Genomic DNA, 13,862 nt, shown 5'->3' on the forward strand with positions numbered 1-13,862 from the left:
AAGGTATTCTAGCCCTGCCAGCTGTGGAGAATCTTATACTTTACAAAAAGCTAGATAGGTCGAACTCATTGTTCAATCCTGAGGGGGACAACGTCTTAAAGAGATAGATGTACCTTAATTCTTGCTGGTGTAATATTTTCATAATATTCTCCTGGTAGTATCGTCTGGATCGATACTGCCATAGTGCAAAAAAGCGAATGTCATTTTCAGAATGACCGAGTTTAAGATAATGTTCAGTGAGCGGAGCCTCCATTATCTTAGAGCGGATCCTCGTACGGTGTTCATTAATACGTATTTTTAATTGGCGTGACGTTGAGCCAATGTACATTTTTGAACACGGGCAAAGGACCGCGTAGACGACGTTTTTAGACAAGCAATTTGTAAAATTTTGGAGAGTAAACTTGAAATTATACTGTGAGGCACTCAGTTCTTTAATAGGAAGACTCAATGGACATAAGGCGCATGCGCCACATCTGAAATGGCCCCGGATGTTAATTCTAGGTTTCTCCACTAGCCTATCCGTCCTAACTAGATAATTACGTAAAGACTTAGTTTTTCTTAGGCCAAATGTTGGTAAAGCTGTACAGCCCGGAACACCGTCCAAGATATGCCAATGACGGCGAACTATTTGTTGTATCTCATGCGTAAGATGGTTAAACTGTAAGGACGCAAAAATGCCAGTAGATCTCGGGTTTTCTTTTGCAGATGGCCGAAGTAATAATTCTCTCTGTTGGCTGTCAACTTTATCAATGGCCATAGAGATAGTGGCCTCATCATATCCTCTCTGCATAAGATTAGAACACAAGTCCTGTGCAGCTACACGGAAGTCGTGCGGGTCAGTCGAATTCCTTTTTAGCCTCAATAGTTGGCTGTATGGTAAATTGCGCCGCAAGTGCAGCGGATGACAGGAAGTAAAGTGGAGGCCAGCTCCAACATCAGTTGGCTTCCTATATGGCTTTACGGCAATGGTATCTGAGTCGGTCCTAAAGACCATCAGATCTAAAAAAGAAATCGTCCGTGCATGGTAGTTCCCCGTGAATTTGAGGTTAGGGTCCATTGAGTTCAGATGAAGCAGCAAAGTATTATAGGCTTCCACGGAGTCAATCACACAAAATAAATCATCAATAAACCTGAAAAAATATATTACATGATCCTGAAAGATCGAATCATGGAACAAAAAATCCTTTTCAAAAGAAATCATGTAAGTATTAGCCACAGACGGGGCGCAGGCGGCGCCCATGGCTACCCCCCGTGTCTGAAGATAGAACTGATCACGATATCTAAAAAAGTTGTTCTCGAAAATGATATCAACTAAACTTAACAAAAAATGTGTGGGCACACTCTGGTCCGGTCTCTTGTGGAGGAGTTCCTCAATGATATTCCGAGCCTGCTCTAGGGGAATGTGGGTATAAAGAGAAGTAACATCAAAGGTGGCAAAGATAGCTTCTGCTGGAATTTCTTTGTGTTCAATTTTATTGATAAAATCTCGTGAATCCTTAATATAGGAACTAGTATCCTTGCTAAAGGGTTGCAGGAAGTAATCAACAAATCTGGAGATAGGTTCCAACATACTACCAATTGCCGAAATAATTGGGCGACCCGGTGGGTTAGTCAAAGACTTATGCACTTTTGGTAGTGAATAAAAAATGGGAACCCTGGGATACTGTACTATAAGAAAATCGGCCAGAGCTTTGTCAATGTAATTAAGAGATAATCCCTCAAAGATCACAGTCTTAATTATCTTCATGACCCTACTGGAGGGATCCATAGGCAAAGGTTTATAAAAATTACTATCTCCCAATTGTCTCAAATTTTCTAAGTCATAGGACGACGAGTCCAAAATCACCAGGGCTCCGCCTTTATCAGCCGGCATATAAACAATAGAAGGATCCACAGAGATTGTTTCCAATATTTTAAGTTGCTGTGCAGTTAGATTCAATTTATCATTGTGCCACCTCCTTCTTTTCTCAAGCTTATCGACGTCTCTCAGCACAAGGGACTGAAAGGTGTTAACCAAATGCCCAGGATTTTTTGGTAAAAAGGTGGACTTATTCCGAAATGAACTGAACTCCTTAGAACCTCTGTCTTGCCCCTTAAAAAATTCCCTAATCTTAATATTGCGAAATAATTTGTATAGGTCAACCCGCGTCTGAAAACCTGAATAAATGGGTGTAGGGACAAACCCTAACCCTAAATTGAGAATCTTCATTTCGTCAGTGGAAAAATCACGTGAAGATAGATTAATCACGAAGTTATTTGCTGTTTCCTTCGCGGACCCCGTTGCGGTCCCGGGGCATAAGAAAAATCCCGTCGGCCAGACCTTAAATGGTACGAGGAGGAGCCAAAGGATCCGCCACTCGAAATACTTGATCCGCCTCTTTCTCCAGAGGAACCTTCTGAGTCAGACTGTCTATCCTGGACCCCACCCTTAAAGGGACGGGGTCTGTTCTCCTTATTGGTCCAAAAGTAGACCCTATCCTTCAAGTAGTCATCCTTGTCCCTAAGTAGTTTCCGTTTTTTGTACATTTCAATATCTGAACTATATTTACCCAAATCCTTTTCTATCTGTTCTATTTGCTCAGTAAAAACCTCCTCAGTGACAGAGGTCTTTAATTCGTTTTTAAATTTCTCAGCCTCCATTCCAGCAATGTCAGCTTCTTTAATAGACCTTTCGATAATTAACATCATTAGATCATAAGAACATTTGTTTAAAATTGCCATCCATTTACTATTGAACTCCTTATCCCCACGGTATAATGCCGGTGATTTTTGAACTCTTAAACCTCTAGGTATAATCTTATTTTCAACATATTCAGAGAGTGTTACAGCATGTGATTCAGATCGGATTTTGCGTTTCAAAGAATTCCAAACTTTGGTCATATCTACATTTGCAGTTTTTTGTGCCATGCTTTTTTTAGGTAACATTTTAAAGATTCTATCTTTATCAGCATCTGAATAACTAAACATTTCCATATTAAAGAGCCAAAGTATAGATATACTAAACAATTGTTACGTATGCTGAAAAACGTTAGTTAGGGAGAATAAACAGCACCACAGCTCATATAATTAATAGTATGCAATACAATTCTTACAGTTTTTAGAATTAAACTAATAAACAACCAAATGCAGAGAGACAGGTTCTATAACTAATTTAATGCAAAAACAATATATATATGGCTTGAAGTAAATATCAGCCTAAAATAAATTGAGGAGTCCAACAGAAAACTGGTTGAAATTCACCAAATAACTGTCCAAAAAAGCTGGTTAACATTCACCAACAGTTCCTCCTGGCAACACAGTTGCTTTTCCAGTTCTTCAATCTAAATAATCAGATTCCAAGGCTCCAAAAACAATCATAGAAGGTCCATATGAAATAAATATGAATGTGAAGAGTAACGAACAACAAAACGCCACTTCCGGAGTCTGTGTACGTTTCGCAAACTTGCTTCATCAGTTGTGCATTTGTTTGTTAAGGAACAATATTTCTACGGGTGCAAAGACCTCTGAAAGAAAAACATTACATGAAGGAAACAACAATCGCGGAAAGAGCTCAGCATTTATACTTAAAATACAAAAAAATGGCATCAGTTCTAGCTTACCAATAAGCTGACCAGCGACCCTCACGGGTATCACACTTAACTCTGAAGGCTGGTAAAGCAGTAAATCTGCTTCTTAGTTTTAAAAGGTATTCTAGCCCTGCCAGCTGTGGAGAATCTTATACTTTACAAAAAGCTAGATAGGTCGAACTCATTGTTCAATCCTGAGGGGGACAAGGTCTTAAAGAGATAGATGTACCTTAATTCTTGCTGGTGTAATATTTTCATAATATTCTCCTGGTAGTATCGTCTGGATCGATACTGCCATAGTGCAAAAAAGCGAATGTCATTTTCAGAATGACCGAGTTTAAGATAATGTTCAGTGAGCGGAGCCTCCATTATCTTAGAGCGGATCCTCGTACGGTGTTCATTAATACGTATTTTTAATTGGCGTGACGTTGAGCCAATGTACATTTTTGAACACGGGCAAAGGACCGCGTAGACGACGTTTTTAGACAAGCAATTTGTAAAATTTTGGAGAGTAAACTTGAAATTATACTGTGAGGCACTCAGTTCTTTAATAGGAAGACTCAATGGACATAAGGCGCATGCGCCACATCTGAAATGGCCCCGGATGTTAATTCTAGGTTTCTCCACTAGCCTATCCGTCCTAACTAGATAATTACGTAAAGACTTAGTATTTCTTAGGCCAAATGTTGGTAAAGCTGTACAGCCCGGAACACCGTCCAAGATATGCCAATGACGGCGAACTATTCGTTGTATCTCATGCGTAAGATGGTTAAACTGTAAGGACGCAAAAATGCCAGTAGATCTCGGGTTTTCTTTTGCAGATGGCCGAAGTAATAATTCTCTCTGTTGGCTGTCAACTTTATCAATGGCCATAGAGATAGTGGCCTCATCATATCCTCTCTGCATAAGATTAGAACACAAGTCCTGTGCAGCTACACGGAAGTCGTGCGGGTCAGTCGAATTCCTTTTTAGCCTCAATAGTTGGCTGTATGGTAAATTGCGCCGCAAGTGCAGCGGATGACAGGAAGTAAAGTGGAGGCCAGCTCCAACATCAGTTGGCTTCCTATATGGCTTTACGGCAATGGTATCTGAGTCGGTCCTAAAGACCATCAGATCTAAAAAAGAAATCGTCCGTGCATGGTAGTTCCCCGTGAATTTGAGGTTAGGGTCCATTGAGTTCAGATGAAGCAGCAAAGTATTATAGGCTTCCACGGAGTCAATCACACAAAATAAATCATCAATAAACCTGAAAAAATATATTACATGATCCTGAAAGATCGAATCATGGAACAAAAAATCCTTTTCAAAAGAAATCATGTAAGTATTAGCCACAGACGGGGCGCAGGCGGCGCCCATGGCTACCCCCCGTGTCTGAAGATAGAACTGATCACGATATCTAAAAAAGTTGTTCTCGAAAATGATATCAACTAAACTTAACAAAAAATGTGTGGGCACACTCTGGTCCGGTCTCTTGTGGAGGAGTTCCTCAATGATATTCCGAGCCTGCTCTAGGGGAATGTGGGTATAAAGAGAAGTAACATCAAAGGTGGCAAAGATAGCTTCTGCTGGAATTTCTTTGTGTTCAATTTTATTGATAAAATCTCGTGAATCCTTAATATAGGAACTAGTATCCTTGCTAAAGGGTTGCAGGAAGTAATCAACAAATCTGGAGATAGGTTCCAACATACTACCAATTGCCGATTTTTCCACTGACGAAATGAAGATTCTCAATTTAGGGTTAGGGTTTGTCCCTACACCCATTTATTCAGGTTTTCAGACGCGGGTTGACCTATACAAATTATTTCGCAATATTAAGATTAGGGAATTTTTTAAGGGGCAAGACAGAGGTTCTAAGGAGTTCAGTTCATTTCGGAATAAGTCCACCTTTTTACCAAAAAATCCTGGGCATTTGGTTAACACCTTTCAGTCCCTTGTGCTGAGAGACGTCGATAAGCTTGAGAAAAGAAGGAGGTGGCACAATGATAAATTGAATCTAACTGCACAGCAACTTAAAATATTGGAAACAATCTCTGTGGATCCTTCTATTGTTTATATGCCGGCTGATAAAGGCGGAGCCCTGGTGATTTTGGACTCGTCGTCCTATGACTTAGAAAATTTGAGACAATTGGGAGATAGTAATTTTTATAAACCTTTGCCTATGGATCCCTCCAGTAGGGTCATGAAGATAATTAAGACTGTGATCTTTGAGGGATTATCTCTTAATTACATTGACAAAGCTCTGGCCGATTTTCTTATAGTACAGTATCCCAGGGTTCCCATTTTTTATTCACTACCAAAAGTGCATAAGTCTTTGACTAACCCACCGGGTCGCCCAATTATTTCGGCAATTGATAGTATGTTGGAACCTATCTCCAGATTTGTTGATTACTTCCTGCAACCCTTTAGCAAGGATACTAGTTCCTATATTAAGGATTCACGAGATTTTATCAATAAAATTGAACACAAAGAAATTCCAGCAGAAGCTATCTTTGCCACCTTTGATGTTACTTCTCTTTATACCCACATTCCCCTAGAGCAGGCTCGGAATATCATTGAGGAACTCCTCCACAAGAGACCGGACCAGAATGTGCCCACACATTTTTTGTTAAGTTTAGTTGATATCATTTTCGAGAACAACTTTTTTAGATATCGTGATCAGTTCTATCTTCAGACACGGGGGGTAGCCATGGGCGCCGCCTGCGCCCCGTCTGTGGCTAATACTTACATGATTTCTTTTGAAAAGGATTTTTTGTTCCATGATTCGATCTTTCAGGATCATGTAATATATTTTTTCAGGTTTATTGATGATTTATTTTGTGTGATTGACTCCGTGGAAGCCTATAATACTTTGCTGCTTCATCTGAACTCAATGGACCCTAACCTCAAATTCACGGGGAACTACCATGCACGGACGATTTCTTTTTTAGATCTGATGGTCTTTAGGACCGACTCAGATACCATTGCCGTAAAGCCATATAGGAAGCCAACTGATGTTGGAGCTGGCCTCCACTTTACTTCCTGTCATCCGCTGCACTTGCGGCGCAATTTACCATACAGCCAACTATTGAGGCTAAAAAGGAATTCGACTGACCCGCACGACTTCCGTGTAGCTGCACAGGACTTGTGTTCTAATCTTATGCAGAGAGGATATGATGAGGCCACTATCTCTATGGCCATTGATAAAGTTGACAGCCAACAGAGAGAATTATTACTTCGGCCATCTGCAAAAGAAAACCCGAGATCTACTGGCATTTTTGCGTCCTTACAGTTTAACCATCTTACGCATGAGATACAACGAATAGTTCGCCGTCATTGGCATATCTTGGACGGTGTTCCGGGCTGTACAGCTTTACCAACATTTGGCCTAAGAAAAACTAAGTCTTTACGTAATTATCTAGTTAGGACGGATAGGCTAGTGGAGAAACCTAGAATTAACATCCGGGGCCATTTCAGATGTGGCGCATGCGCCTTATGTCCATTGAGTCTTCCTATTAAAGAACTGAGTGCCTCACAGTATAATTTCAAGTTTACTCTCCAAAATTTTACAAATTGCTTGTCTAAAAACGTCGTCTACGCGGTCCTTTGCCCGTGTTCAAAAATGTACATTGGCTCAACGTCACGCCAATTAAAAATACGTATTAATGAACACCGTACGAGGATCCGCTCTAAGATAATGGAGGCTCCGCTCACTGAACATTATCTTAAACTCGGTCATTCTGAAAATGACATTCGCTTTTTTGCACTATGGCAGTATCGATCCAGACGATACTACCAGGAGAATATTATGAAAATATTACACCAGCAAGAATTAAGGTACATCTATCTCTTTAAGACCTTGTCCCCCTCAGGATTGAACAATGAGTTCGACCTATCTAGCTTTTTGTAAAGTATAAGATTCTCCACAGCTGGCAGGGCTAGAATACCTTTTAAAACTAAGAAGCAGATTTACTGCTTTACCAGCCTTCAGAGTTAAGTGTGATACCCGTGAGGGTCGCTGGTCAGCTTATTGGTAAGCTAGAACTGATGCCATTTTTTTGTATTTTAAGTATAAATGCTGAGCTCTTTCCGCGATTGTTGTTTCCTTCATGTAATGTTTTTCTTTCAGAGGTCTTTGCACCCGTAGAAATATTGTTCCTTAACAAACAAATGCACAACTGATGAAGCAAGTTTGCGAAACGTACACAGACTCCGGAAGTGGCGTTTTGTTGTTCGTTACTCTTCACATTCATATTTATTTCATATGGACCTTCTATGATTGTTTTTGGAGCCTTGGAATCTGATTATTTAGATTGAAGAACTGGAAAAGCAACTGTGTTGCCAGGAGGAACTGTTGGTGAATGTTAACCAGCTTTTTTGGACAGTTATTTGGTGAATTTCAACCAGTTTTCTGTTGGACTCCTCAATTTATTTTAGGCTGATATTTACTTCAAGCCATATATATATTGTTTTTGCATTAAATTAGTTATAGAACCTGTCTCTCTGCATTTGGTTGTTTATTAGTTTAATTCTAAAAACTGTAAGAATTGTATTGCATACTATTAATTATATGAGCTGTGGTGCTGTTTATTCTCCCTAACTAACGTTTTTCAGCATACGTAACAATTGTTTAGTACCTGGAGGTTGGCAACTCCACAGCTTGTGGATTGACTCCAAAGAAAATCAGGAGTAACTCAAAAATGTGGAAAGGGTCTTAGATGTGACTAGCAAGTCCATACTTCAATAGAACTTAAGTGTGAGGAACATCTTCTGGATCGGGCCCTGTTTTGTTTTATGTACAATGGGATTTTAATAAATAAGTAATAATGGAGGGGCAAGACAACACAAAAATCCATGCTAGCTGATTTGTGAAGGTTCACTACTGGTAATATGGCTGGTTTTGTATTGGTAGCAGGGAGAGATCTGAAAATCTGGCTGCATGCCCTGAGGTGAGCAGACTGAAGTGTGAAAGGAGGTGAAGATGATGTGTCATATTCATAATTCCCTGTTCGCTTTTTCAGCTTTTTGAATACTTGGCCCAATGCCTGGCCAGATTTTTGGATGACATTGACACCAATGAGAAATACTTTCCACTGGGCTTCTCTTTTCCCTTTCAGTGTGAACATAATTCACTGAACCAGGTAAATACTGCAATACATCAGATTGTACATCAAATTGTGCATGTGTATGGGGATGGGATAGTGATGCTGTGCATTTCTTAAGAGGGAAATCCCAATAATACAGTAAGGCAGATCCAGTGCAAACATGGAATGATACAGAATGATCACACTGGCTTCGTGGGAAGGAGGGAAGGGACTGACTCCAAGATTTGCAGTAAATGTAATGACTGGTCTGAAAAAGCTGCCAATTGAAAAAGTGGAACTGAGGAAAGGGATGGTATAATTCAGTGCTGGCCTCTCTCCCTACAGTGCTTTGCCCTCGGAAGGCGATGCTTGCAGGAAGAAAGGCTGGGTTTCACAGGGCTCACTGGAGATGCTGCAGTGCTCTCTAATACCTACCTCTCTTGCTTTCCATTAGTGTAAGCTGGTTGCATGGACAAAGGATTTCCACTGTACAGGTGTGGTGGGTGAGGATGTGGCACAACTGCTCCAAACAGCCTTAAAAGAACACTGCAAGGTGAGGAATAGCTGTAACTGAAGTGTGTTTGAGAGAATGAGTGAGTGAGAGAGAGAGAGAAAAAGAGAGACGTTTTCCAAACAGGGACTGTCTCATTCCGTTTCCCTGAGTACAATGGCAACAGGGTTTCCATATCACAGGTTTTCTCACAGCTTCTCTGTTCCAGGCCTGTGAAAGCAGCCATCTCAACCCCCCCTCCCAGTGCAGCCAGGTCTTTTCCAGTTTTTTTAAAAATTAGCAATTGATTATCCTTCTATCATTACAATGATATAACAATGTGTGCATCAAGTCTCGGAATCCCCATTTTTCATTAAAAAAGTAAACATCTAGCCCCTTTTATCGCAGAAATACACCTTTCCCCTTATGTCTACACAATGAAAGGGGCTGGAGACTTCCGTTTAAAAAAATGAAAGTTGGGAGTTCAAAGACCCTGGTACACAGACTGATATAACGTTATAATGAAATTCAGTTGCTGATTTGGAAAAAAAGCATGACCAGGAAAATCTAAACTTTTTCACCAGTACAGCAACCATACAGGCTTGGCTGTGATCCTTCCCAAAACTTCACAGCAAAGCAGATGTGTGAAGGATTTTAGAAAATCTGGAGAGAACCCCGGAGGTTGCACCCCAATGCTGTAGGGAAGCAGGAAAAAAAATGCTTCCCAACAGCATAGAGCCCCAGGACGAATAGTTAGTATGGAAATGGCTGCAGAGAGAAGCAGAAGCAGGGTCACTTTGATCTTTCTTTCTCTTTGATTACCCAGAACTACTGCATTGAGGTCTTTGCTGTGCTGAATGACACTGTGGGAGTCATGGTGAGCTGTGTTTGTGAAGAGCAGCCCTGTGAGATTGGGCTGATCATAGGTGAGCAAGACATTTGCACGGAGCTGGATGCATATTGTGCTGTTGAGTTGGAAGGTTTATGGGTGCTGTACATTATGGGGTTTTTTTTGCCAGGAAGCTGGCTTCTTTTTCTGAGATCTTGCTAGGCTAGAAGAATATTGGATTGTGCCCATGAAGGCAGCTTAGGCATCAAGCCATTGCTAATTTTGAGGTTGCATATAGCCATGTCACAGGACTAACAACCCATCTCCTGGTTATTAAGATTGGGGGTGGTGGATTATTTTGTACAGGTATACCATAAGATCTTCCATTTCATCTAAATGGCAATTACTAGCCATTGACAAAAATAGGATTGTGGCATAGATAGACCATGCAGACTTAGCTAGAAGGTAACTTGGCAGTGACCAGTCACTCTCCAATCAAATAAAACTGGTAACCAACTTAGGGTTTGGTGCAGACTTTAAATTCGTGGCCTCACTGGTTCCTGAAAATGCAGGGCAAGTATGCGGCTGCTGCAAAGTGACTTCTGAAGGTCGGAAAAACCATGAATAACTCCAACAGATCCCCAAAGCAATCTGGTGGAGAACACAAGGCAAAGTACCCAAGTATCACATGGATGTCACTGTGCTGGAGTGGCACTGGTGTGGCCTGGCAACCCTTTCTCCACTCCTTTTCCATTGTTGCTGTAATTACCTTTTTATCCTTCCCTTTAAAGCATCTTCTTTTCTCTTTCTCGCATGTAGAAGGAAGGCACAAGCATACACACTCTTTCTCTGGAAGCAAAAACGGCAGCACCAGCACCCTTTCCCATCCACCTCTGCTTTTCCTTCTCCTCCTTTAAAAGTGCACATGCTTACCCTTGCTCTGAGGGAAAGGTGCATGCTCTTGACTCTTTCACTCTCCGTTCAAAGCTGCTATTTCCCTCTTCCAGGGAAAACCCAGAAGTTACTGCATATTTCCCCCACGCCGGGCAGGTTGCAATTTAGGGCGGTGGTGGTGCTTTGCTTTGGGAAAACAGCAGTGGAAAGGTTTCCCTACTTGAGCACTGCAGAAGTGCTCTGACACAGCGTAATGTTTGTAGAAGCTGCCATTTTGTGGCCGGCTCCACCCACTGAGCCACCATTTGTGACTGGTAGCTGCCAAGCTCTTGAAAAATATCAAATTGCTCCCAGAAACATAAAGTCTGCCCTCCCCTTCCTGATATACCACAGAAGCTGGTAAGTTTTAGAGAGAAGCAGAGTACTATGGGGATAGTCAATATTTTACTAAAATGTCTATTTCTTCTGTTGTGGGGTTCTTTTCCTGCTTTTTGTCTTCCTGTATGCGATAGGTGATGGCACTAACTGTTGCTACATGGAACAGACTGAGAACATAGCAGGCATGGAGAGCCAAGTGGGGCGCATGTGTATAAACACCCAATGGGGCTCTTTTGGACAAACTGGAGAAGTGGATGACATAGTGACAGAGTTTGACCAGTTAATGGATAAAGCGTCTCTTAATCAAGGCCTTTGCAGGTGTGTCATGGTGCAGGAAGTATTTCTGGTGCGCGCAGTGCACTGCCCTGTTTGTCCTGTGCCTAGGTTTGCCAACTGCCAGGTAGTTTAATAGGTATGAACGACATCTATGCTGTATTAACGCAGTTGTATGAAAATCTCAGCACGTGGGCTCTGCTAAATAAATGAATGAATGAATAAATAAAGATACTTAATGTAATCACAATGCTTGGGTGTTCATTTACTGATGGATTGTTCTATAAGCACAAACAAAAAGGCATATGAAAATAAAAACTTTACACTGTGTTAATTCACACGACAATACAGTATCGAATGCACTCCCTCTTCAAACAAAGGAAATTTCAAAATAAAAGTCGCCAAGCAACCACCTTTCCACAGCATGAAATAAACAGTTCAGAACAGGCTGTGTGTCGAGGAGAGAAGGAGAGGGAGGAGTAGAATGCCCCGTGGAGACTTCCGAGTAGTGGTGAAGCGGCTGTCAGCGCGTCTCCCGGCAGGCGGGAGGTCCCGGAAATCTCCCGATAGGGAACACCACAATGGACCATAAATAATATAAATCGGCGTTTAAAGTCCAACTTAAACGACACCCTAGGTTGATGTTCGTTTCAATGTTTCATCAGTAAGTTGGTCTTCCTTTTTTATAACTCTTTAGCTTCTAAGTGGGAAATTGCCCACAGCATGTATTCGAGTATGTGACCTCTGCAACAAAAAACATATATTCAAACCATGTTTTCAACCAGAAAGCAATGTCCCTCAATCACTTACAGAATTGTTACTTGAGCAATTCTGTATGTATTTTAAATTCTAAATTTTAAGTTTGAATTTGAAATTTTGAGTTATTAAATTTTAGGCTTGTCAGCTGATCTTTCCTGTTTTCTTTGAACAACAATTTACTTCTTTATGATGTAATTATTTTATTGTGCTTGTCTCAGATTACATTAGGAGATGTTAAAATTTATTGAAATGACCATGTCACTTTAAAACAGCAACAGCTGATGAACATCAAGCATGAGAAGCTATTTAATTATTTATGATTTTGACCTTTCACACTGCTGGAACCATGTGAGGTCGACAGAAGCATTCCTAAGGTATGCGTGGGAGGATGCATCTCTACAATGCAATATTTTATAGACTCATTTGAGCAATTACAAGTAGGTGACTAACCTGTGAAGTTAGGAGCTGTAAGCGGAAAGCAAAAAGTAAAATAGGCTGACAAGCCTAACATTTAATAACTCAAAATTTCAAGCTAAAGAAGCTAAAGAGTTATAAAAAAGGAAGACCAACTTACTGATGAAACATTTAAACGAACACCAACCTAGGGTGTCGTTTAAGTTGGACTTTAAACGTCGATTTATATTATTTATGGTCCATTGTGGTGTTCCTTATTGGGAGATTTCCGGGACCTCCCGCCTGCCAGGAGACGCGCTGACAGCCGCTTCACCACTACTCGGAAGTCTCCACGGGGCGTTCTACTCCTCCCTCTCCTTCTCTCCTCGACTCACAGCCTGTTCTGAACTGTTTATTTCATGCTGTGGAAAGGTGGTTGCTTGGCGACTTTTATTTTGAAATTTCCTTTGTTTGAAGAGGGAGTGCATTCAATACTGTATTGTCGTGTGAATTAACAGTGTAAAGTTTTTATTTTCATATGCCTTTTTGTTTGTGCTTATAGAACAATCCATCTGTAAATGAACACCCAAGCATTGTGATTACATTAAGTATCTTTATTTATTCATTCATTCATTTATTTAGCAGAGCCCACGTGCTGAGATTTTCATAAACTGCCAGGTAGTACTGATCTCCAGCCGATAGAGATCAGATCACCTGGAGAAAAATGGCCGCTTCGGCAATTGAATGCTATGGCATTGAAGTCCCTCCCATCTCCAAACTCCCGCCCTCTTCAGGCTCCGCCCCCAAAATCTCCCACTGGTTGTGAAGAGGGACCTGGAAACCCTACCTGTGCCTTGAAAGAGAATCTGCTTCTGGGACAAGGAAAAGGAACCATCATCTCCCTGTTTGATGGACAGGATGTTGGAATAATCTGGGTTAGGCACAGTTGCTCTCCGAAATGCAGTTTCTCTACGAAGGATGTTCAAATTTTGTTTTTGTTATTGATCAGTTAGATCTCTGCTTAGTATTCTTAATAAAGCAAAAAGACAGTGGCACTTTAAGACTAACAACAGTTATTTTAATATGAGTTTTCGTGCTCAGTACACTTTGACAGATTATTATGTGATAGAAAACCATGCTGGGGCATTTTTATGCGGCAGGTTGGTGATGGGGAGTGGGGAGCCAGCTTGGTACAAATTACAGTATGATCCTTTGAAGTG

General features: G+C 41.0%; 1 protein-coding gene across 1 annotated transcript in view; it reads left to right on the forward strand.

The window, feature by feature from the left end:
- HK3 (hexokinase 3) overlaps window positions 1–13,862 on the forward strand; it is a 37,729-nt gene that overhangs the window by 5,393 nt on the left and 18,474 nt on the right. Inside the window, exons 3-7 of the mRNA XM_056847427.1 lie at window positions 3,766–3,774; window positions 8,564–8,683; window positions 9,081–9,179; window positions 9,943–10,042; window positions 11,352–11,535. Of these exons, the coding sequence (XP_056703405.1) occupies window positions 3,766–3,774; window positions 8,564–8,683; window positions 9,081–9,179; window positions 9,943–10,042; window positions 11,352–11,535 (512 nt within the window). The remainder of the gene's footprint in view (window positions 1–3,765; window positions 3,775–8,563; window positions 8,684–9,080; window positions 9,180–9,942; window positions 10,043–11,351; window positions 11,536–13,862) is intronic.

The sequence above is a fragment of the Euleptes europaea genome, chromosome 1 (genome assembly GCF_029931775.1).
Source record: "Euleptes europaea isolate rEulEur1 chromosome 1, rEulEur1.hap1, whole genome shotgun sequence".
In the NCBI taxonomy this organism is placed as follows: Eukaryota; Metazoa; Chordata; class Lepidosauria; order Squamata; family Sphaerodactylidae; genus Euleptes; species Euleptes europaea.